The following is a 27363-nucleotide window of genomic DNA, read 5'->3' as shown; positions in this document are numbered from 1 at the left end:
CACTTTCCGAGGGTTCCAGGAGGCATTGCGTGTTGAGTATCGGAACTCTTGCCTTGACACCAGAGCAAAGAAATGGAAATATAAATTTAAATAAATATTTCATTTCCTCGAGTGAACATCAATCAGTCAGTCAGTCAGTTTTGTGCCCCTGCACCACGACTGGCCACAATTATTTTTATTTAAAATAAATTTTAAAATTATTTATAGCATTGGGCACACATTTATATTTAGCTCTTTCGTCGGTAGAGTCAATAAACAGGAACCTATACGTTTTTATATGGAAACGTAAAAAGCATGAGGTCCCACATGTATGAAGAGGTTAATGACAGTGGACGAGGCGAAAGAGGTATGTAGAGACCGTAGCGTTTAGCGCTTCGTTTTCTCTGACTACCCTACTAGGGATAAAGCGTGAAGTTTAAGTTGTAAACAACAACAAAACAATATTTTCATTCCGATTTGTCTTTGACCTTTTAACTCACCGATAACTTCTTGACGACTACTTACTAATCGGGAAATACCACCAGTATTGATTTATTAATTAAATCGGAGAGAAAAAAAGGGAAAGGCAAAATACGTTTATATACATATATGAAACCTTTTTTTATTAATTATCTTCTTCAATCTATAAAACGATGAATGTGTCAAGTAATTAAATTCAAAAGTAATTAAAATATGCTACATTTGTAAAAAAAAATAATATAAGTGAATTAAAAATAGCGTATCAAATTAATAAGTATGTATGCAAACGAATTTCGACCGTACTATATTCTTATTAAAAAAGAAGAAGAGAAAGGGGACAGGTATGCTCGAATTAATATGGAGGTGAAGCATCGGGCTGCATTAGAACCTAGTAATCCGTTTGTAAAGAAAACCGTATACACTCAGACGTATCCAACGAAACTAATTCCAGCTGCACCCAGGAGGGCGTGTTGTTACTATTGTTAAACAAATTTGCAGTTCAAATATTTTCTTAGGGTATAAAATGTAATTGAAAATAGTAATAAGAGAGGAAGAAAATCCATTTGAGCTATAGCGCCAACAAATATAAACCTAATATAAACTTAAGAAAAATAATCGTTGCTATGGAAAATATTGGTGTTTTTAATAGCGAGAGGTACTAATAAATTCATTACTTTTACAAAAAGATTTTTTCTATATTCACTTTTACTATATATACTTACTTTTACTAAAACCTAAATCTAACCGAAAATGGATACCACATATTATATTTCTATCTCCTATGTTGTATGTAATACATACAACATAGTCATAGTATGACGCAGCATAATACATTGCTGGTCTGAATGCGCATATTGTCAATTTGCGTAAACTATTTCTTGACATTGCAGTCTGTGTACATGCGGGATCTTATAATAATAGAGTTATCGTAGCAACCTTTATAATATCTTTTGATATCTGTTGCATCACTCATTATGTCTTAAATTCCCGGTGTTCAAAGTTGACTACTATGGAAAACGAAGATGCTCTATATTCACAAGAATCAAGTCTTCTCAGCACTAGGAGACAAAAACAAGTAAGTACTCTGTAACCGGTATATAAATATATATGTCTTAAAAATATTATTTTAATAATCTAGGGCGTGTTATGGTTGTCATTTTAAAAAGTTAGAAAACTGTGTTACAATTCTGTCTGTAAGTGAAGGTGGAAAAGTATGCGATAATCTTGAAACGTATCTAATTGAACACTATGTGTTCAAAACATATTGTTTCCTGAAACTAAGATTCATGATTAAATTTAAACCTAAATTATTGTAAAACCACAGGACGCCAGTGACGTTTGATGTCGATTGTTAGAAAACGTCATCATGTCAAACGCTGTCATTGTATTGGTAATATTTCACTGGATTTTCGTCATTTTTTGAACAGAAAAAGAGAGTCATATATTATAAATATGTGCCTGTGGAAAATATTATTATTGTGTGGAAAATAAAAAGGTTGTGGAAAATATAATTAGAATGTAAATATTTATTCACATATTATTTTATATAATAATCTGCCAATATGTAAAAATATATATAATCTATAACTCTTAAATGTTTTTATTCATGTTGAAGTTAAAATATAAAAAAAAAAACACTCGGCTAATAAGAAGGTGATATAAATTGTATATTAATTTATTATTATTACATTTTTATTTTAAATTTATAATCTATTTTTGTAATATTTGCAATAATATACCTACGTCTGTGGTATTTTTATCTTTTTGTTATATGAACAATTGCAACCTTGATAACTGCGCATATAGATTGATAACTGTTTCTTTACACATTGAATACTTCTGTACTACAACTTTATACGATGTCTACGTATGTAATATGCATGATATACTTATTAATTTTTATCGTAATGCCTTCTTAATTTTTTTTTTGGGCAATAGTCCGCTTATTAAGTTTATTACTTTGGCTGAGTTCTAACTTAGAGGTTGTAATTTCAGTTACCAATATCTTGGAAAGTCAATAATATTAAATTCGACTTTAAGGCCTTATCTATTTAATTATCTATGTAAATTTTCTTTTTATGTTTACAAACATAGATACTCACACTCACTAATGATTGTACTTATCCTCATGAAACATTATAAGTAGCGTAGACAAGCGTTTTTTTGTAAAACTATACGTGTTGTACTATAAATCAATTTGACCAAATCTAATTATATAAATAAAAGAATGAAAGCAGGTTTTTTTCTTATATCAATAGATTCGTTGTTTCCTTTCCTTCGAATCCCAGATAGCTGTCTTTGTATTGACTGGCGAAACGCAATGGTGCGATTTATCTTATTATAGCAGATGATCTTAATACGGAAATTGAATCTACATTCTGTTTCGGATCTACCGTAGGCCATTGTTCTAAAATATATATTTTTTTTTACCCGACTGAGTCACGGTAAGGTAAGGTAATGTGTTTATCAGTCTACGTTACGTTGTAGATGTCAAGCGGATTCACCGATTCTGATGATTCTTATGTCTATCGAATCGTTTCAACATTACCCTTGTCACCAATATTGTTAAAATAAAATTAAATAATCAAGTCGGGTCTCTATGTGGGGTAGTATGGAAAAGGTATTCAATAAGATTTCGTTCTATTTATGATTTATTCTATTTTTGTTACAGTTTAGGATAATGACTTAAAACTCTTTTAGCAACCGTTCTTGCTTGTTTGTACACTTATAACAGGTATAAGTATTGTTAATATTTCATATTTCGTTAGTATACTATTTTCACGTACGCTGGGATATTCTACTATAAGTAGACTGTGAATGCGGATTCAAATATATTATAATCCTAAAAACGATATCTAATATATAATCCTAAAATAAAATGTGAAATAACATAAAATATTAAAAATCAAATAGCCGCTGCATAATACTAAAAAGAAGAAACAAGCCCAAAACATTGAAATGCCACATTAGCAAAATATCTTCATTTTAGTAGATAGTTTTCGTTGACAAATAAAAATTATAAAAAACTGAGGTCGTTGTGCGCCACAGCAAGACAGTCTGAATGTAAACAGGGAACAAGTTAATAAAAATATCATGATATACTTTCATTAAATTAGTGAATCAATTTTACATTTTTAAATATAAATTATTATTATTATTATATAATTATTATTATATTATTTTATAATTAAGCGTTATAAATGTTAATTTTTGTTTGTGTTTTATATTAAATATTTTGTAATAAACAATTTTTTATTAGATATGTCATATTGATTGCAAACCATATTGTCCGGTTATTTTCGACATCCAGATTTTTACCTACGACGTGCCAGTGTGGTCAAAACGTTATTTAAAGATTGTAATATAAAGAGCAGAAACGAAATTTATATTTGGTCATATATTCACTTAATCAAAAAGAAAGAGAGGAAAGCAGGCGCAGTGGCACAAGTAAACGCGACAGGTTGGTGGGTTCGATTCCTACTCGCAGAAAGGAAATATTGAATATTTTCGTTCTCTCGCTATGGTACCAATGCAATGCCTCCAGAATGCGGGTAAACGGAAGTGTCTTAATGGCAACGAAGAATAATAACACTAGGTGGAGAGTTTAGAAGAAACGGATTTGACTCTGCGCTCGAAAATGATAACTGCATTTCCCAGTGTTATAAAAAAGAGATAAGTCATCTGCTGTACACATTTTTTCTGTTTTTATATGTTTTCTGTACTTTCTTTCTTCTGTGGTACTTAAATAAATAAAAAAAAATAATTGCAAGCGCTTACGTACATATTAAGAGCAAAATTACAATAAGAAAAATTGATTTATATATAATATGTTATAAAAAAAACTAGAATAAATGTAGAATTTAATACTTTCCGCGGTCGGTTAACCATTAGCAGTTAATTCAGTCATTCGGATTGAGGACGTCCCCGTGATGACGCAATGGGGATATCGGATTTTTTACTTAGTCTACAGGTCAACACAGGTCAACTAGGATTTTTTTCATTGCGAATTGTTTTGTAATGAAAAAGTCCTTCGCTCGATTTAAAGAATATCAGAATAGTCCATTTGTAAGACACCACTGCAAAATGGCGAACTCAATTGACACACGCGTTGATGATTATACTCGTAGTACTACCTGTTACTTGTTAGTTGTGCTCGCGGCTACTATTAACACGCTCGTCTCTGCGCAGGCGCAGCCGCGGTATACTTTGTTTCCTACGTGAAAGTTATAAACGAAATTAAATTACGAAATATCATTTATGACTTCTATCTCACGAAATAATGGCGGTTGATAAATCATCGGGGGTTTGTATTTATATGTATTTTATAAATAGTATTTACTTAATTATTGTGATTTTTATGTCTTATTTCCGTTTAAAGTTGTTGTGACAAATTTTCGTAAACATAATGTTTATTGCATGTGTGTATATGTAAAACATTAAGAAGAAAAACATTTAAATTATGTAATTTTAAGGTTTTTTACTTAAGTAATACTTGTAAAAGCAGCAACTAAATAGCTAATTGTTTTTTACATGCTTAAATATAAAGAGGTAACAATTTTATTTTATTTTACTCACTCAGTTTTTCCTCAAGCTCGCCAAACCCCGGCGAAGGCATTTCGTCCTTGTACCCATATTTTATACTTGTATATAAATTATATTATATATTTATTTTTATAGCATATGGATTTGTCAATTAATTATTATACACAAAAAAATTACTGCTTTGCGAAAAAGTTTCCTGAATATAATTGTAATATTTTAGCTTTGCTGTTGCGTTTCTATAATTTTAACCATTTATGCATACTTTTACGGTTCATTATATCCTTTTTTGATTCTGTCACCTTGAATACAATAGTTTTGAGTACAATGTCCCAAGAGAAGTTTGTTAATTTTTATTAATTTTATTGATTATAACTTAAAAAAACAGAAAAAAAGTATCTATAAGTTAATAGATATTTATCTTATACATTTAGAAAATAATCTATTTGATTCATAACTGAAAGTTTCAGGCATTTGAGCTGAACTTAAACTTTTTAGAAATAAATAAATTAAATAATATAGAGTAATGGCACCAATAACCGAATCGAATTAACTGAATAGCATTTGTTCATTAAAATATAATGTTCAAATATATATAACGTATGAAACAATAATTACGAACAGAAATAATTAAATAAATTTTAAGTTACTTTTTAATTAGTTTTGACTCTGCCGACCGTTTTTGGCCTTGTAAGTATTATTTTGGAGGATAGGATAGGATAGGAGTTTTTTCTCAATCAATCAAAAAAGGCATAAATTTTAGATAAAAATAATAGTTATTGACATCTTTTAATTTAGTTATTAACATTTATTGTTAAGAATAAACCGGTTAAGTGCGAGTCAGTGGCTTCCGAGGTTTCTGCACCAATTTGAAGATTGTAAGTCAACGGGAAGTACAACTTATTAAAGTTGACAAACTTAAGTTTGCGGGCGTATGCTCTCATTTTTTTTAAATGGACTACAACTATAAGTCTGTAATGATTTTTGGCTATGAAATTTATATAATTTTGCTCTTTTCGTTTTTTTTTCCTTCGACGGGAGGTACCCTATAATTTTAGACTACGCGGCGATTTAAAAAAAATCAGTACATAATTCTAGTATCGCGTTGATTTTTCTGTGTTTCTAGAGACCAAAGATCAAATATTTGATATTATTTTAGCTCGGTAGGTATTTGATAAGCGATCAAGCAATAAATGGTCTTGACAAACAGACAGACGGCCAATAAAGTGATCCCATGAGGGTTCCGTTTGTACCTTTTGAGGTACGGAACCCTAAAAGTTAACTAACTTCAAATAGTTTCATATCGTAGTATAATAAATAAACACTCAACTCAACCTCTTGACAATTAGTTTAAGAAATGCCGCTATTTTCATTAAAGCACTCGCTCTATGTTTATTTAAATATTCTTTGTTCTATAATCTATTTTGTATTAAACGTCAGCTGGAAGTATGTAAATACTAGCGGCCCGCTCGCGGTTTCACCCGCGTTAACTATGTTATTATTAATTTCTGTCTCCATGACTACGCCCTAGCGACGTCTATGTAAAATTTAAGACGCATTTGTAGTAACGAAGTTTCATACAAACTTTCAACCCCAAAAACAACCCCTTAGAAATCGAATATTGCAAATTTCCGTCTTAGCGAGCACCTACGTCCTATAAGTAACTCCTATGCAAAATTTGAGATTCTTAGCACTTGTAGTTTCTGAGATTTCGTGATGAGTGAGTGACCTTTCGATTTTATATAAATAGATGAATTTCGTTTAGGCTTAAGAATTTCAGAAATTTATATTTATATCCTTATTTCTTCTTGTCGTTTACTGGTGCCATTGGCGTAGTACCTATCACTAATTATTTCTACTTAATCCTTAACTGCTTTGTATATAAATATATTTTGTGTGCTGTTCTAAGAACTTCTAAATGCTTACTAAAATTACAACTAATGAAATAAATTAAAATAATTTAATTAATTGTCTAATAAACTAAGTAGACTTGGCACATTATTTCGATCTTATTAGGAGTGATTACGAAAATTTTCTCAATAATCGTTATAAAGCGCCCACAAAACAAAAGGAAAATTCTTAATAAAATAAAAATATGAAAGTTAATGGAGAAACTCACAATGCGGCAACCAGGACAGGTAATTACAGCGACGAATGTAACATACTCGTATAGTACACACTGTAGATGCATGTTTATATTGTAAAATTCCGGCACAGCCATATTTCGATTTCACTTTACCGAGAGCTTTACTTAAATGTCCCTTTTTATATATTTTTTTCATTATCTATGTCATTTGAAAAGTTTACGTTAAGAAGTACGCAACGGATTTTTTTGTAAATTATAATTATCTTTATTGTTAATGTCTTTTTTTGTCATAATTTATTGGTTTATTATTAATTTAAAAAAAGCAGGCAACTGTAATAGTCGAAGATCGAGAGATAGGTCTAGAAAGACTTACGCTAAAAAAAATTTAAAAAATTGATCTAATTGTTGTATCTAACAATCATAGGCGTGTCTAGAGAATATATATGCCAAGGGGGCATGGACTTTAGCTTTTAGCTTTTAACTTTTGAATATTTGTGAACAGTTTTCTTTGTTAATTTCTGGGGTGGGTAGAAAACTATTCTGTGGTGGACGCGGACCAACCGACCCCCTCAATTTCTATATATATGCTAACAATAACTTTAAAAATGTTACTGAATATAAAATATATAGATAGAGATGTATAATGCGAATAATCCTTATTAAAACTGTAGAGCAGCAAGTAGAGCTATTGTTTTAGTTTATCTTTCTTATATATCAGTAACTATGTTACAAAATAAACACGTATCTGATCTGTAATCTTTATATATGTTGTCATTATCAACATGCTCTTGTTGAATTAGGCGTAGTGTTGCACAAGCTGACAAATGTCCAATATATGTATATCTTTACCCATTTTATAGATTAACTATTAGAAAAGCGAACCTATGATAGTCTGTTCACTGTATAAATACTTATACAATTTGGAAAGTGTACCACCGACTTCAATGAAGTTCATTTGTATTGGTATCCAAAAAATTACATACATACATACATACGTAGCTTCACGTTTTATCCCTAGCGGGGTAGTCAGAGAGAACGGAGAGCTAAACAACCTCTTTCGCCTCGCCCACCATCATTACAAAAAATTAAGTTCTTATATTTATTTACTATCCCACTATTTAATAATATTGCGTTATTTAGAAACGATTACATATAAGTTACATTATTATGTAATAATTTCAAATCTCACTGCCATTTAGAAAGTATCGTATTTGTTTCTTTGTTTTCATATTGATTTCATATAAATCAGTTTCACGCTGTATCCCGCACACAGCAGGATAGGCAGAGAGAATCTAGTGTTAACACACTCCATTCCCCACCATCTGCCGATGTCTTTTATATAATAAATTAAAATGTAACTACCCCACTATAGCAAGCTTTATAGAGAAATTGAATTCACTTCAACAATAATAATGACATATAATTCAAATTTGCCTTAAAAAGTAAAATATTTTAAATTAAAAATATTAAAGCATTCAGCAAATAAAGAAATTCTTTCGGGTCGAGGCTGATAGTACAATAACAGCACTCAAAAGATAAAATTGTAAATGTAATGTTTATCACAAGAGGGTTCAATAATCAAAACTGTACTTTATCGAAGGTTTCTATATACAATGATATCATAGACAAGTACTGAACACTCACAAACTATGTTTTATTTCACGCTAAGTTCTTTATGAAATTACAAGTACCTACCTAATACTTTCAAACTGTATATTACGGCTTCGCCTGCTTGAACTATATGAATGTTTATTAAATATGTTTATGAAATTATTATCAGTTTTGGGGGTGAATTCTAAAAAATGTTCAAAATCCCTTCATAGTGGGTGTCCACATTACAAAAATAAATATCGCTCTCCCTCAGTTAGTGGGAACATATCCTTTAATATATATGTATATAGATATAGTTTACTATTATTATTTTAGGTCGTATTGTTTTTTAATTTATTTCTATATTTGTATAATAGTAATAATAATAATGATTTATTGTTTAATCATAAAAAGCAATTAGACATAAGTCATTTCAGTAATAGTATTCTCTAACATTCCATTCCATGGACTCTCGGCGATTATTATAATAAGTAAACTGGAAGAAAATATACTGTTATTATTTTGTAAAATATTATTGCAAAATGGTCACTGCTAGCGGATGATTTACGATGAGTGTGGGTTCTAATCCCACTCCGATTAAAATAGAATTCCTGGCATGCAAAACTCAAGAATCACTACAGATTATTTTGTTATAATTTTAATGCAAACAAGACATTTACGATCTGCAGTAAAAAAATAGGAAATGTCATTATATTTTTTTCCTACACTAACGTCACGTCACATCACGTCACGTCAACACCACTCTATTTATATTGAACATTTCATATATGCATATATATTTCTTTAATGAATTATAATTATCTATCCTTAAAACAAGAGAATATTTCTAATCTGCATATTAAATATCTAGTGAGGTCTGCAAATGTCGTCAGCGCCACTGTGCATAGCAAACGTTGTGTACCTAATACTGGTCGCCAAATGCAATGATAGCCTTCACCGAACCTCGTTTCATACGGCTTGCCTTGACATACCTGCCCGATCGAGACAATGAAGACATCTTAGTCGAATTTTATATAAATTGTTTTAGTTTTGCCAATATTACAACCAAATCGATAGTGCATGGAGAATTGATTGTAGAATAATAAATATCTACTAATAATGAGATAAAAAGATTTAGTGATAATTGGTGTCGCTCTATTAAACTTCAAGTGTAATAGCGTGAACGCCTGAGTTTATTAGTTATTTAAATAAATTAATTTGAACGATTTCGTTATTTACTCCCGTATCCCGCACACAGCAGGGTAGGTAAAAGGATCCTAGTGTTAAGTCACTCCGTTTTCTATTTTCCGCCGAATTTTGGAGATATTGCGTGTTGAGTATAGAGAGAAGAAATGAAAATATTAAATATTTTATTTCCTTTACTGAACCCACAACTCTAATTTGTTATTAAGTTTGTAAGTATAACAAAATGCAATTTTGATTAATTAATTATATAATTTTATAATTGGTAGTTGAGAGTCGATACTTAGCAGAAAAAATATTCTTAACATTTATATATTTGATTGCACATCGATGAGAACAGTTTCTATTGTCTTGCAGAAAATAATATACGTACCTATCCATTTAGGTTTTAGAATAGCAAGTTTCTGGTCTAATTATTTTAGTTGAAATATGTTTTTTTGTTTAATAAGTCAATTGATGTCGCTATGAAAATATCTTTATTTAATAACGAAAGAGAAACAGTTGAGCATGTCATTTCTGAAATGCTGGCTCTTACTTATATTAACCTCTTCTTACGATACATGACTAAAGCTTTCCTGTTATTGGTATTTTTTATATATTATTTAAGTGCTATATAATGTTTACTGGTGCTTAAGGCCAAAAGACATTTAATATTCATATATTGCGTAAGGGACTTAAATCTGTTTATTTATATAAAAAAAAAACAATAAAATTCTATTGGAGTTTATATTATACAGATTATAAAACCGGTTAGACGATAAACATTTTAAATTATAAGGAAAAATTTCGCAAAAGCGACCTCATATTATCTTTGGGCGTACGATACAAATTGTTTAAGGATTATTTATGAAACAGCTTTACCAATGGTAAATCTGGGTCGGGAATAGAAACACACAGTTTCATAATGTTAAGTAGATATCATATCTATTAACTATCGCTAGTGTTGGGCATACGATAAATGTGATTTACTTTAATTTTTACATATTACCGGTATTTGTATGGGGTCGCGTTGTTTAATGCTCCTAACTAATAAAAATTATGTGACCCTCGGATTTTAATATTATAAAATCTCTGCAAGTATGCATTATACATTTATTAAAACAGGAACGTTCAGTGTATAAAAAAACTAATTCAGTAGTTTAAACGGGCGAAGCTGTGTGCGGGTCACTAGTACATAAGTATTATTTTCAACGCATTTTCACCGATGTCTAACATGTACCTGGAACGACCGCCTTTTTTCACTCTACCAAGGCCAATACTGATAAAAAAGGCTTAGTGAATTCATTTTTTACTTTACGCTCTTAATAATTTCATTCATTTCTTCTTTATTATATACCTAATAAAAATATGATAACTTCTAGAATACGTAGGTACGTATCTGATAGTTAAAAAGTAAAAGTAATGCTAAAACAACGATAGTAAGTACTACATGAATGCATAGATTATTATTTAAAAAAGCTATTAATAGATTTAAATATGATTTAAAATAAAATTGTGTATCTACCTATATATAATTGTATTCGTTATTTTGTATTTAATTAGGTTTTAATTTATTCAATAGAGGCCGTAGTGGTCCAGTAGCACTAGCCCTAGTGTGACTGCAAGCGCGACGGTTGACAGCTAAGATTCCCCTTCGGAGGAATGAATTATTTAATATTTTCAGTTCCTCGTTCTGGTAACAAAGGCAAAGCGAGGCGTTGAGTTCTGTCACTCAACATGCCATAAAAATTCGGTAAATGGGTGATTTAACATCAGATTCCGTTTTCTCTAATATGATCTATATGAGGTACAAGGTGAAGCTAAAAACACAATTTTAGAACGTTCAATTGGGATTTATTAGTTATAATTCATGACGATCACCCCGACCTCCCCTTTCACAGTCCTCAGCCGTATCCCTAGTATTACGGTTAAAATAAAAAATGTTAAAGAAATCTTAAAAAAAAGCTTTTAATAAATCCCTCTGGAATACCAATCACACTTCAAAATATTAGAAAATAGTAATAGGTACTGTTATAGTAAAAAAATATAAAATTAGATATAAATCTAAAAAAAAAGCCATAAATTTGTAAATTTTTACTTCATTATTCGAAACAATGTCAATATTATCAATTGATCGATATTAGCACAAACAACGTGTTCATGGAAATATTTATCTAATGGCGGTTCGGTCCATATTAACTAATCGCTATATTAGAAACGTGCACCATTGTTTGATGGTGAATAAATGACAAGCGGCACTTAATTCACATAAATATCTGGTTAAAGGCGGTTAGAACATCGTACACTCACATCAGTTGAGAATTTGATAGTCGGCCTAAATATAACAACTAGGTTTTAATAGAAAATAATTAGGTGATAGCTTTCGTTTGTTCCATTACTTTATTAATATTGCATATACCTACTAAAAATATATATTATTATTTTTGGTATGGATTATTAAAGTTTTTTATAATGACTATATTCTATTTATTTTCAGAAACTCCCTTATCCAAAGGCTGTGGGATTCATCGTTACAAATGAGTTTTGCGAGAGATTTTCTTACTATGGAATGCGAAGTAAGCATTTTTTTTTCTTTAATATTTTTTTTTTTATGTAAAGTGATTTAATAATTTGTATCTTAAAATTTAGGTTATCCACATTAATTTTATCATTAAAGAAATAAGACGAGTGTTATAAACGCATAGACCTAATTTATTTATTACAACAGTTTAAGAAAAATATTTGTCATAAGACAAAGTTATTCCAGCATGAATAGAGAATTTCTGAGCAAATATACATCTATCTACATCTATATCTACCAAATTATAGATAAAACATGAGATCTCAAAATGCCACGACAAGATAAAGTAACTAAATAATCTTATTGCATATCTTTCACTTCGACATCTCAAATTTTTAGTAATATTATGTACTTTTTTCATAATATTAATCGTAGAATGGGATTTGGTAAAACAAACCCTTTCTATAATATACAAGAAAGTAAAGGATTAAATTAACATTACTTTGCAAAGCGGATGAAGATAAGTTTTAAAATTTTATTAGTAATAGTTTTAGTAGTATAAACGTTAGATAAATTTTATTGATCAGAATTGTACAAATTTGAGGCCGTCGTGGCGCAGGGGCAAGGGTATGACGGTAACACGACTGTTGCGGGTTCGATCCCCACTCGAGGAAGTCAAATATTTATTTACGTTTTTATTTCCATTTCTTCGCTCTGGTGTCGAAGTAAAGCGCGGCGTTGAGTGCGGCCACTCAATACACAATGTCTCCAGATATCGGCAGAAAGTAGGGAACGGAGTGTCTTAACACTTAGTTCCCTCTGCCTACCCTGCTCTGTACAGCGTAAAGCTGAAGAAGTTGAAGAATTATACAAATCCAAAAATAGGTAACTAGCTTTATGTATGTGTCTCCGCTTACATAAGAAGTAGATTCACTAAGAACAACTGTTATGGACAGTAAAAAAATATGTGCAATATATATAATGCTTTTTATCTAGTCACGTTTAATATTACAAAATGATTTAAACTCGCATTTGTTATTTATGTACAGCTATTTGCACATAATAATGTTATTGTATTATTACTAAAGTTTTACTAAACTTCATTCAAGTAAGTTTTAACTACTACTTATTTTTTTTTTAACTCCTAATCTTATATAAAGCGCGGCGTTGAACTCTGCCACTCAACACGCAATGCCTCCACAATTCCGTAGAAAATGGGGACCGTAGTGTCTTAACAGTAGGTTCTCTCCGTCTATTCTGCTGTGTGCGGGATACAGCGTGAAGCTGATGATGATGATATATTTTTTAATCGAATTGAGGACCAAAACGAGACGTTTTGTGTACCCAATCAAAGAAAATAGAATATTTAAAATAATCTCAGATCTTTTTAGTCGCTTTGAGCACCATAATTTCTCCTTAACTTGCAGTGAAGTCTCGAATTATCAATACAAATAGAGAAATTATCTTTACAAATTCTATGTACGAGTTATGAAAATAAACTAAAAAAAAACATTCATTCGTCTCATTAATTCGGTCACCAAATCGATTTGTGTTATGAATCAATTAGTTTAATGACAACTCTAGTTAGTAGATAATAAAAATGCCTTATTTGATTATAATTAACAAGCGGCCCGCTCGCGGTTACACCCGCGTGAACTATGTTATTATTAATTTCTGTCTCCATGACTACGTCCTAGTGACGTTATGCAAAATTTGAGACTCCTAGCATTTGTAGTAACGAAATTTCATACAAACTTTCGACCCCAAAAACAACCCCTTGGAAGTCGAATATAGCAAATTCCCGTCTTAGCGAGCACCTACGTCCTATAAGTAACTCCTATGCAAAATTTAAGATTCCTAGCACTTGTAGTTTCTGAGATTTCGTGATGAGTGAGTGACCTTTCGATTTTATATATATAGATTAAGGTTTATTATGCTTAGTAAAAATAGACTCGGGACACTATGTGATTTATATTTTATTCCGTCATTACATCATTTCTAAGAGAAGAATAAAAAAAAGTGTATAGGTTATAATAACATGTATGCCTAGTAAATAATTAAAATTTTAGTATTATATTATATTTTAGTATATTTTTTAGTATATTTTATGATTTTTTTTAGTTACTTTAATATTATTTAGCGAAAATTGAAATTACTAACTGTATATCTCGTTTTGATGGAAGAATGTCAATGAAGGTTGAAATAGATGAGTGAGATATAATTAAATGTGTTATATCTTCAGAGCACACAACTTAATAAGCCTTGATAGTAAAACAATGGCGGAAAGCTAATCGCAATCTTGAAAATCTATTATAATCTTTATTGCCTACGTCAAAATAACCTATTGTTTTATACTTACTTAGTTTACTTGTTATTAACAGGTTTGTTCAGGTGTTATATTAAATTGTTTATTTTAATACTGTAAGAAAATAAAAATGTACACAGATGCTAACAATAGTACTCGTAAAATATTATAATATTAGTATTGAAGGTGCTGCAAAATCATTATTGCATACCAATAAATTACTGATTTAATATGTGGTTCTTTGTACTTATTGAGTTTATTTTTTATTTTGTTGACCAAATATTTGACGATATCGTTAATATTATGTTTTTTTTAAGAAGCAACGCCTCGATTGAATTTTATGTTACCCACTTTCCGCCGATTTTTGAGAGCATTGAGCCGTTCTTTGCCTCGACAACAGAGCGAAGAAATGAAAATATAAATTTAAATAAATATTTTATTTCCTCGAGCAGGGATCGAACCCACAACCTATCGGTTTACCACCTGTTCCACGACTGGCCTCAAATATCTATATAGTTGTGTAAATTAAAAAACATATTTAAATGTCCAGTTTTTTTTACCATGATATTTTTTACTATCTATATATTTTTTACATTGACTTGAAAAATTTTTAGAAAGTAGGTAACTCTACATTTTAGGTAACTATACATTTTTGTAATTTCAATTAAATTACATATGAAATTAATACAGAAGTTTTTTATTCCGTAGTTGTATTTATCACTTTTATCTATATATATAAAATCGAAAGGTCACTCACTCATCACGAAATCTCAGAAACTACAAGTGCTAGGAATCTCAAATTTTGCATAGGAGTTACTTATAGGACACAGGTGCTCGCTAAGACGGGAATTTGCAATATTCGACTTCTAAGGGGTTGTTTTTGGGGTCGAAAGTTTGTATGAAACTCCGTTACTACAAATGCTAGGAGTCTCAAATTTTGCATAGACGTCACTATGACGTAGTCATGGAGACAGAAATTAATAATAACATAGTTCACGCGGGTGTAACCGCGAGCGGGCCGCTAGTATACAATAATTTATAGTAACAAAATATGAAAGTATAAATTGAAATTGTAAATTATGACATAGATATACTTACAACTGTAGATATCAAGAATTTACATTATATGTGCACAAGCAAAAAATAATATATTTGCACCGCAGATATCAATAAACAGCGATTAAGTATTTAAAACATAGGAACTAGAATATATTATCTATCTATATAATATAAAAGGACTTGTCTATATGTATAAAAGGACTCGTTCCCACTGACTGAGGTAAAGCCGTAACCGCTGTGCGAAGAAACGTGAAATTTGGACGGATGTTTATTATTGCAATCTAGACATCCACTAAGAAAGGATTTTGAAAAATTTTAACTCTAAAAGAATGAAACAGGGGTTGACAGTTCGTATGGAAGAATTTTAAAATCGGCACCGTTTTTTATGAAATTTGGAATTCAGACTCTTAAAAATATTTCATTGAACACGTGTTTCACGGTTTTTAGAATTCACCCCCTAAGGGTGTAAATAAGGGGTTGAAAGTTTGTATGGAGAAATCTTTAAATCGCCACCGATTTTTATAAAATTTGAAATATAGACTTGAACATGTGTTTCATGGTTTATTAGAATTCACCCTTAAAGGTCCAAATAAGCAGACGAAGCTGCGCGCGTCCGCTAGTATAGCATATTCTTAATATAGGTACCAACTACACGGTAGTTACACACAGTTTACATATCACTGATTATTTTTTTTGTCTATACAGTAATTGCAAGTAAAATACAAAAAATAAACATTTTTTTTAAGTTTTTTTTCCTTTTGAATATAACATTAAAATAAATTGCTTATTGTATTAAGAACAATTAATAATGTCTAAATCATTGTAATAGATATAAAATAAAATAATAGTAAGTACTCGTGGCATACAAACTTCAAACAAAGATAATATAAACTATACCGAGAAATTTATATACAATTTAAGTACTGCGTTGAAATTCGTCGTCAACGCGCAATGTCTCGAATTCATACGAAAAGATGAGAACGTTATTTGGCTTGGAGACATTCTCGACCAAACTGTGTATAAATAAATATTGATCTCTATAGTATTGAAAATTATATTATTAACTAGCGGCCCGCTCGCGGTTTCACCCGCGTGAACTATGTTATTATTAATTTCTGTCTCCATGATCACGTCGTAGTGACGTCTATGCAAAATTTGTGACTAGAAGTCATTTGTAGTAACGAAGTTTCATACAAACTTTCGATCCCAAAAACAATCCCTTAAAAGTCGAATATCGCAAATTCCCGTCTTAGCGAGCACCTACGTCCTATAAGTAACTCCTATGCAAAATTTGAGATTCCTAGCACATGTAGTTTCTGAGATTTCGTGATGAGTGACGGACGCATGGCGAGTGGCAAGCCGTTTCGCAGCAAGGATTTTTTTGATATTGTAACAACTTCTAAAGTACTTATTAAAATGAAAAACAGTAAAAGACAGTTTTGGTCTACATTAAATGGCCAACGTAACTAATATACTTATTTATATGCTGAAAGTAAGGGATAAATGAAACTTGAGTAACATACAGCTGATGTGTCAACGGCGGGATGTGTCAACAATTAAATGCGTTTTTCTGTAAAACTATTCGCAATTTCGAAATATTGTAAAAAGCAAATTTTATCTTCGGTTAACGTAGAAAATTAATAAAGTATTTTAAAGGATAAGAATTAATACCATTATAGAAAAATATCCCTCACAATAAAAAATATATTGAAATTATTATTTTTAGACAGAAATATGATCACTACACGTTATTCTTAAAAGATATGAATATACTCTCGCGGACTTTTTTGTAGATCTTATTAAGAGGAACAATACTCCAGTACATTTTTTTCATGTAGTACTTTACCATTAGAGCAGCGCATGCGCGAAAGTGTCTCAACGGGTAGGACTTTATACACATTTATCGTATTTATGTTAATTTACATAAGAATGTACAAATAATAAACTATATATAAACATTCTACGAAAAACACCCGACTTAATGGTGACGACCGCATCAAAATCCGTTGGTTGGTTTAGAAGAAGAAGAGTTAGAAAGTTCAGACAGACACGAAAAGCGACTTTGTTTTATAAGATATAGGATAGGATATATAAGATAAGAATCAGCAAAATTGACTCTTAAAAGTAACATTACCTATATATATTTAAACCGTTTATGAAAGTCACCTTCACGCTGTATCCCGCACACAGCAGGGTAGGCAGATGGAACTTAGTGTTAAGACACTCCGTTCCTCACTTTCTGCCGAATTCTAGAGGCATTGCGTGTTGAGTGGCTGAACAGAGCGAAGAAATTGAAATATAAGCGTTAATAAATATTCCACTTCCTCGAGTGGGGATCGAACCCACAACCATCACGTTACAGTCACACCCTTGTGCCGCTGCGCCACTACGGCTTTATGTATAGAATAACATTAATTTTTTCCACAGCTATATTATCGCTGTACCTGCGCGACAAACTGGGTTATGGAGATGACAGCGCTACGGTTATTTACCACGTTTTTACAATGTTTGCGTATTTTTTTCCCTTAATTGGTGCCATGATTGCCGACGGCTGGCTCGGACGGTTCAGGTAATTTATCCACTACTTTTTTATTTTCACTTAAATTTTCTTCCTTGTAATGTATTTAAAAAGGAGTACATTTATTTAGATTTTTTTGGTCTATTATATTGTAAATTTTGCATTCGTTAATTAAGATTTTAACGATACTTATCAGAATACAGAATTTGCAATATGTTTGCAAATTATCATTTTTAAATAATGAATTTGTAAAACCATTTAAAATATTATAAAATAATTTAATCGATTCTCATTCGTTTTCCAAATCATTCTGGTATAGACCCTACTCTTATAAGGTTTATTGTTGTAAATTATCAAATTTTTGTCCGTCTTTTCTCCTTTTTAAGCGACTATATAAAATAAATGTAGGAGCATTGTGTATATTTTTACATAATTTTTAGGACCATATTTTATCTGTCTCTGGTCTACGCGACGGGATGTGTCCTTATATCTGTATCATCGATGCCTCCAGTGCAGCTTCCACAGTTGTAAGTGATCCTCAAATTACGAATGTATAATATGTTATTAATGCTTTGACTATTCTTAATAATATTTGCTTTTACAATGAAAATCAATTAATTGAAAATTACCTAATTCAATTTACTTTTAATATTTATGATGGGACCAGCCATGTTTCCGATGGCGCAGAAGTACAAATGTGTGATTGTAAACGCGACTTGTGGATTCGATTTCCACTTGAGGAAATTAAATATTTATTTTAACAACCTAACACTAGGTTCCAAACTGTTGTATGCGGGATATAGCGTGCAGCAGAAAATGATTATAATGTCCAATTAACAACAGAAATGCACAAGCTTTGCGTATAAGTTACTAAATATATTATTTTATTTGTATATTTCAGAGAGTTTACAATATTAGCTCTACTCTTAATAGCATTCGGTACAGGAGGGATTAAGCCATGCGTTTCTGCGTTCGGCGGCGACCAGTTCAAGTTACCTGAACAAGAAAGATACTTGGGCTACTTCTTCTCTCTGTTCTACTTCGCTATCAATGCTGGAAGTCTCATATCAACGTTTCTCACGCCCATCCTTAGAGCTGACGTCCACTGTTTCGGAGATAATGATTGTTATTCCTTAGCTTTTGGAGTACCGGGAATTCTTATGATTGTTTCTATTAGTAAGTTTATGTTTAAATTTTACTTTCCTTTTGTCAAATTTGTTAAATATACTCGTATGTATATAGAGGACGTCGTGGCACTAGAGTGTGATTTCGGAAAAAAATAAATATTCATTATTTATATTTGGTCGCTCTGGTAAAGATGCAATAGCCCTGCTGGAAATATCAGCGGAAAGTATGGGATAGAGTGTTGTAACACTAAATTCGCTCTGCTCTCTTAGCACACTCAGCCATGTGACAAATAAATGTGTGAGAGTAAAAACAATAATAAATTGGTTGCCTAACATCAACTACTTTTCTATCTATGTTAGATATACATAAAAATAATATTACATGGGTAGGTAATATAAAATTTACTAATTTACATTTAAAGTTAACAATTTTACATAAGGTACATGCATCTAGGTTAATATTTATATTTACTTGGACTGTCAATTCTAAGTAAACACCTAGGTACATTAGTTTTAACCTTTTCTTGTAACCAATCGATTTAAGTCCTTGAATTACGTATATTATTTATTGCCTTGTTCGATAAAACGTAAAATATATAATATAAAACCACTACTTTAAATAGATACTTTAAACACTAAAACTTTGCCATAATTATTATTGCTAAAACAGAAAAAACAGAATTTATTATAATAATAGTAACTTATAAAAAGAATATCTATTAACTAGGCTATAAATGTGTAATTAATGTTTCAGTATTTTTTGTTGCTGGAAAAAGACTGTATATTATGAAAACACCGTCCGGAAACGTTTTTGCGAAAGTATCGTCGTGCGTCGGGGTGAGAAAAAGAATATTATTTAATATTAAATAATAGATATAACTGCAGTTAATATACTCATATACTTATTAACTATAGAGATTGCATTGTATTTAATATTTGTCTGGCGTAACATTTGAAAAATAAACTTTTTTTAAAGTAATTTTTTTCTCTTTCTCTCTATTAATTCTCTCCGATACGATATGTATTAAATCTCTTTAAAAGGATCCACTCCATATTAATACCTATTATTCTTAATACATTATTTATATTTACAGCACGCTGTGGTCAAAGCGACAAAAAGTAAAGAGAAGAGAGAGCACTGGCTCGACCACGCTGACGACAAGTACGACAGTAACCTCATAGAAGATGTTAAGTCTTTGATGCGCGTACTAGTGTTGTTTATACCATTGCCGGTGTTCTGGGCTCTTTTCGATCAGCAGGTTTGATTTTCTAGTACATTTTTAAGTTAAAAAATAATTATTATTTATATACGATGCCCTACATTTATACCTTTACCATTTTTAAAGATAATTTACATAGAATTTTTTAATGCTTAATGCGGAAAATAGAGAAATTTTAGTTTTATAATATAAATATACATAAATTTACCTACCATGTATAGATGCTATTAATTTTGCAAGTAACATGAAATTTATGACTGTTGCGTGTTCCCGTTAATCATCAGTCCCAATTCTGTATTCCAAAAATAAAAACCAGCTCTCGTCACCGGCTTTGGCGGGTCGTCGACTGTTTTTTACATATATAATTAAAATTGGTTGTATCATATTATATATAAAAAAATATCATATCTATTCTTCAATTACTTAAATTGGCAAAAGTTTTCGGAACAAGCTTTCCGTGAAACCTCAAAGTCTTGCAAATAAACTGATGTAGTTAATTAACTTTGAAACGGCTTGTGCCACTTAGTCCTCGGTTGCGTCATGCACCGACTTTCTCACGACACAGCATTAGCAAATTCCTTATATCTCGATATCTTGGATGTAGCTATGTCATCCAGTAAGTATCACTTTATGTTATGTAATTTGATGAGGATAAAAATATTCAAAGATTTTTGATTTTTACTATACAATTATTATACCTGCCAAAGAATATGTTAAGTACATGTCATCATAGAGTTATTTTAGAGTAATTATGATCTTATTAACTTACTAACGACCCGCTCGCGGCTTCGCCCGCTTGTAGTACCCAATTATTTATTTCCTCTCGTCGGAATTATTTTAGTGATCTAATAATGTTATCAATTTTAAGACAATATCTATACTTTAATAGCTGGAAGTTTTCAGTCAATTTTATTTAACACTCATTTCGTAACAATATTATTGAATATATTGAAACTTTTTTAAATTGTACTAAATGTTAAGCGAAGCTTGCCAAAATTCAAAAGTGAAAACTGAATTTAAATCGGTTAACAGTTTCTGAAATTAAGTAAACAGACAGACAAAAACGTTAAAAATCATTGTTTAGAAACATTAATGAATGACCCTAATAATAAATTTTATCTTGTATCTTCCATGTAGAGACAGCGATGAGTTACAGTTTTAGTATATGTATGTACTAGATATAGATAACAAATGTTTAATAATGTTACTTAAACAAAATTAATTTCAATATTTTCTAGTGTAATATTTAAAAAAAATCCATAATATAAATAAATGAATGATATAAAATTATTAATTTCATATTTAAAAAAAATGTAATAAAAATGAAATATTAAAATGTAATATTTAAAAAAAAAATGAAATATAAAATGTATGAATATTAAAATGTAATATTTAAAATGTAATATTTAAAATAATATTTAAAAAAAAAATGAAATATTAAAATGTAATATTTAAAAAAAAAATGAAATATTAATATGTAATATTTAAAAAAAATCCATAATATAAATAAATGAATGATATAAAATTATTAATTTCATCCGCAAGCTCAAACAATTTTCACAGTCGACGCGTTTCAATGAACGAGTCTGCATTTGACAGTCCCTGAATCATTGTTGGGATCTCTCTCGTTCAAGCTCGTTTTCTATATAATAACTTAAAATGTGTAAGATATTTAAGGTTTTGCCTGTTTTTTTTCTTATAATCTTTGCATACGTAAATAAAGTTATATATTTTTTCATTTCATTGGCTATTATTTTAATTACTTATTAGTATAATTAAAAATTATACTTATACAAAATAAAAAACAATTACAATTTCTTATAAAAAAATAGTTATTTTCAAACTTTAACTTTACAATATATTAAAATTTACATTTTTAGGGCTCGCGATGGACATTTCAAGCTGATAGAATGGAACAAGATATCGGAAGTTGGACTCTAAAAGCAGATCAAATGCAAGTCTTAAATCCCTTATTAATTCTCATCTTCATTCCTCTTTTTGAAGTGGCAAGTATTTCAAATTATTTTCTATTAGTTTATAGTCTTCTTAAATATATTTATAACAAGTTTATGGTTTTTAGGCTATATATCCATTTTTGACGTGGTGTAAGCTTATTAGAAAGCCATTGCACAAGATGATCTGGGGAGGAATTCTGGCCGCTTTTGCGTTCATTGTATCAGGGGTTGTTGAATTAAACCTTGTGGTAAGTACATGTATAATTATTGAATTACCGTATCAGATTTTATAATCGTCTAAGCGATTTAACCTTATGCAAATATATGAGATATGTTAATTTTACAGCCGACTTATGGTACTCCAGTAACGGATGGCTTAGCACAACTTAGAATATATAACGGATATGACTGTAATTTCACTTTAAATATGCCTCCTTCTTTAAATACTACAGACTATTCTATGATTGGACCTTTAGGAATCTATGAAAAATTAGACATTGAAGCAAAACATATAGTACAGTTACCATACTCTCTACAAGGATTGCCAAACAGTGCATGCGAAGATTTAAAGTTCAATGCCGTCTTTAATTTAAAGGAAAAAACTGCAAATTCTTATTTTATAACTAATAAAGAAATTTACAGTTTCATTGATAACAATAATAAAGCTATTGATGGTGTTAGTGTCAGGTAATTATTTTTTTAATGTATATTTATAATTCGTCTTTTATCGAATTGCAATTAATATTTGAATAATATTTTTTATATAATTGATTCCAAAATTTAAACATTTTTTGCTCCGGCTTAGTATTTCTCAGTGTATTTTGCTTATCAAAATGGAATATATTATCATCTTTGGCAGACATTGGTAACCATGTTGCATTGCCAAGATTGTGTAATGGTGTCGGATCGCCAAATTTTGCGAAATTTGCCCACATTTGCGAAATTTGCTTAATAAATGTTCTATCTTTATCGGTTTTATTATGCTTTACTTTTACATAATATTCCCAAAGTGGATTACACTTGAATATGTAGCATAATTCATCCCCCTGTGCTGCACCTTTTATTTTTACATTTGTACCACCCAGTGATGTTGCCTTGGCAGCGTTGAACTTACCAATATAATTAAATTTATAAACAAATATTTTACTTTCTAATGACGCTCTTGTTTTTAAAAATTTATATATTGGATATTTATAAAGATCTGATACAAATATTAGCAGATTGTGTAATTTGTTTTCTTTATCTTTTTGAAAATATTGCTCTTTTATTTTATTTGATATTAATCTATAAGTTAAAGTTGTGTTTTGGTATTTACATTTATTGGCAAACGGTACCATATACTTGAAAAATGAATGTAGCAATTCTAAATACTGTGGATTATGAATGAACGGTATTAGCTCAGTTATACTTTCTTGACTCGTAAATCCAGTGAGTATAGGTATTTCAATGTGGTTTTTAATACTGTTATATATTTGATTTGTATCCATAGTTAATAATGAATTAGTTGATTTTTTTTCCTGTATTGGCGTAAAAGGAATTAATGGTCTTTGAATATTAATAATTTCTTCTTTGCTATATATTTTTCGTGATGCCCGTATAATATCTTCGGTAAGAGCAGTTTCAATATCTTTATACCCAGCTTTCTTTAACTCCTTTGTGAGTCTCTGTTTTTCGACTAACATATCACCTTGAAATAATGAAGGTGAATAAATAGAACCGCTGTGTAAAATTAATTTAGAAAATATTTTTTTATATTTAGTTGTTAGTAGTAAAGAAACATAGGTGCTAGCCGAGCCGCATGCCATTACCGTTATCTTTCTATTATCACCACCGAATTGACGTATATTCCTCCTTATCCACTTAAGTGCCATAACGATATCTTTAAGTCCCATATTTGCATTACTATCCGTATGATTTAACTTTAAAAAGCCGAAAGGTCCTATTCTGTGTGTCAAAGTTACAACAACGATTTCATTATCAATGAAGAAATCTGGCCTGTATATGTGGCTAAAGCTAGAAGTAAATGCGTACCCGTGTATCCAAACAATAACTGCATTCAAATCTTCTGTTTTACCTTTAGGTATATTTGGTGTGTAAATATTTAAATATAAACAATCTTCAGATCCATACACTCCATGTTTATGTACAATATGATCCTGGGCACAAGCTCCGTTATATTCTTTAGTCGCGTCTAATATTCGAGCCCATTTTTTAAGTGGTATAGGATCTTTAAATCGATACTTCCCAATCGGTGCTTGAGCGTAAGGCACCCGATAAAATGCATTAAAGGTTTTGTCTTCAAAAACTGTTGATTCTTTGAGACCTAAAATGATACCATTTTCAACTTTAACTTTCACTTTAAATGTATTGGACATTGACACTACAGCTAAAATACCGTAAATTTTAATTTGTAACATATTTATTAACATTCTTATCGCTTACTGTATTGAACTGAGTGAAATACATTCCATGTTAACGTTCATTTTAATTGTCAATAAAATCGTGTTATATTTTCTTCTCATTTTCTATCTGATTTTTTTATGTCCCAAAGCAAACTTGCTAAAAGATATTGTGCACTTTATGTTATAATAAGTTTTATCTATTTTCAGATTTCTGACAAACGTGAATGCTTCCGTAACGATACATATGCAAAAAAATAAGAATAAAACAAATATTATTATAGGCAGTGAAGACAGTTCACAGAAGTCAATAGAAAAAGGAACTTATACTGTTAACGTTGACGATGTTCCAGTTTTGTCAAACTTTGAATTTAGAGCTGGGGCTGTGTATACTATCATGATATACGAATCAAGTAACAGAACTTATGTATGTTTTTTTTTAAATTACATATTTAATATAAAAAATTATTATTAAAAAAATATTTTATAAATAATACTAGTGGACCCGAACGCGGCTACGCCCGCTTGAACTATACGAATATTTATTAAAAATTATTTATGAAATTATTTTCAGTTTTCAATAGAGAGATGCGTTAAGCAAGCTCATTTTGGGTGACGTTTGCTAACAACAAACTTTGCAAATCGTTGCCTAGCAACGACAGTTGTTATTAACATGGAATAAATTGCATGTCAAATTAATAAGTATTTTAATATATGGCTATATATCGAAAATATTACAAATATGAGAAAAAAAATATCCTATGTTCATCCCGAAACCCTCAAGTATCTCTATATGAGTATTTTATCATAATTAAAGTAGCGGTTTGGTCCTGATTGCGTAAAAGACAGACAGACAGACAGAGTTACTTTCGAATTTATAATATAGGTATGGATTCATCAAATATTACAGAAAGCCGAAGCAGTAACTATCACACCTCCAAACAGTGTACACATATTGTGGCTTATACCACAATACGTCATAATGACTATGGGAGAAGTGATGTTCTCCGTGACGGGCCTTGAATTTTCCTTCACCCAGGCACCTGCCACCATGAAATCTGTTCTACAATCAGTTTGGCTGCTTACGGTTGCTTTCGGCAACCTTATTGTAGTCTTAATTGTTGAAGGAAACTTTTTGGATGCTCAAGTAAGTTAACTATTAATAATGAACTGGCACTGTATTAAAATAAATAAAATTACTAACTATTGCGTTGTAATGTTTAAAAATTTATTGTTAAATGAAAAAATATATTTTTGTAAAAGAATACACTATAAATACCATTTGTATCCAGTACGCAAATCCATGTATGTAAGTACATTGAAACCGTGTAATCTGATTTTTAAAAGAAGCTGCAGATAAATGGAAGATATATGTATATGGTTAACTAAAGAACTAAATTAAAAGTAGATAAAAATCAAAGGTGAACTGCATATGTACATACGAGTATGTCTATAATTTAATTACTAAATTTGGCTCTTGATTTGGCCCGGAATGAAGAATAATAAAAAATCTATTTTTAACAATCTTGACAATTATTATAATTCTTTATTTAAGTCAAGGGGCCCCCGTGCAGCTTCACCCGCTTGAACTATACGATTATTTATTCAAATGTATTTAGAAAAATTGGTTGCTTATTTTAGTATGGTTATTATGTATATATATTATTTCGTAGTTCAGCTGGACTGTTACGGTTTTTCATCAGAGGTATTTTACATAGAGGTAAATTTTTATATGTCAATGGAAAATAATTATCACGTTTAACAACTTTTGTTTAGAACGCTATTAATTATTTCTCATAGTTTAGGTGGATCCCTACTATTCCGCATTAGGTGTCGTCCACACCTAATGCGGAATAGTCTCATCATCTCATCTTATCATCATCTTCAAAACTAGATGTAGAATAAATTCTGCCCAAACCTAGTATAATAGGTCTACAACAAAAAAAGTCATTTAAATTCCTATAAACAGATAGACAAAAAATAAATGAACATCATCATATTCTATTAGTTGTTTTAAACCCTCATTTCAAACTTATTTTTTTCGCAAATATTGTCAATGCAGAGACATTTTTTTACTGTTTTACTATAGTATAGCTTTGTGTAATATTTTATTATATAAAAATGTATGTATGTCTATAAATTTGTGTTTGATTTTTAGTGGAAGGAGTTTTTCCTGTTCGCGGGCTTGATGATACTAGACATGTTAATATTTACGACTATGGCCTTCAGATATAAATATGTCGAGTTGAAATCAAGCACTGAGGATTTGGCTGTGGAAGAAATAAACTTACCTGAAAAACCGGCGATTCAACAAAGAAATAACTAGTATTAACATTTTATAATGATAGTTACGTTTAAATAAATTATGTAAATTATTATTTAAAATAAAAAAAAATAACAAAA

General features: G+C 30.2%; 2 protein-coding genes across 3 annotated transcripts; one reads left to right on the top strand and one right to left on the bottom strand.

Moving 5' to 3' along the window:
* Window positions 1-1345: 1345 nt before the first annotated feature.
* On the top strand, window positions 1346-27363 carry LOC146526952 (peptide transporter family 1-like). 2 transcript variants are annotated; one of them, XM_085205625.1, is made up of 13 exons: window positions 1346-1534; window positions 12354-12432; window positions 18169-18310; window positions 18700-18786; window positions 19161-19435; window positions 20141-20223; window positions 20481-20645; window positions 22487-22612; window positions 22687-22809; window positions 22908-23248; window positions 25171-25387; window positions 25871-26107; window positions 27119-27363. In XM_085205625.1, the coding sequence occupies exons 1-13, from the start codon at window positions 1469-1471 to the stop codon at window positions 27284-27286; spliced, it is 2109 nt and encodes a 702-aa protein (XP_085061751.1). In that variant the 5' UTR covers window positions 1346-1468; the 3' UTR covers window positions 27287-27363. The 2 variants fall into 2 exon arrangements, with proteins under 2 accessions (XP_085061751.1, XP_085061752.1); XM_085205626.1 differs by lacking the exon at window positions 1346-1534 and adding an exon at window positions 4593-4762.
* Window positions 23243-24990, bottom strand: LOC146526953 (venom carboxylesterase-6-like). Its single transcript, XM_085206014.1, has one exon. The coding sequence runs from the start codon at window positions 24988-24990 to the stop codon at window positions 23272-23274; it is 1719 nt and encodes a 572-aa protein (XP_085062140.1). The 3' UTR covers window positions 23243-23271.

This window comes from Heliconius melpomene, chromosome 21, assembly GCF_056956725.1.
Source record: "Heliconius melpomene rosina isolate 202511_hmr_F chromosome 21, ASM5695672v1, whole genome shotgun sequence".
Taxonomy (NCBI): domain Eukaryota; kingdom Metazoa; phylum Arthropoda; class Insecta; order Lepidoptera; family Nymphalidae; genus Heliconius; species Heliconius melpomene.
This window is presented reverse-complemented; position numbering and strand designations above follow the sequence as displayed.

Coding starts and splice junctions, on each gene's coding strand:
- LOC146526952 (XM_085205625.1), top strand. CDS start 1,469: ATGGAAAACGAAGATGCTCTATATTCACAAGAATCAAGTCTTCTCAGC. Junction 18,311..18,699: donor GGCTGGCTCGGACGGTTCAG/GTAATTTATCCA, acceptor CATAATTTTTAG/GACCATATTTTATCTGTCTC. Junction 22,810..22,907: donor TTGTTGAATTAAACCTTGTG/GTAAGTACATGT, acceptor TTAATTTTACAG/CCGACTTATGGTACTCCAGT.
- LOC146526953 (XM_085206014.1), bottom strand. CDS start 24,990: ATGTTAATAAATATGTTACAAATTAAAATTTACGGTATTTTAGCTGTA.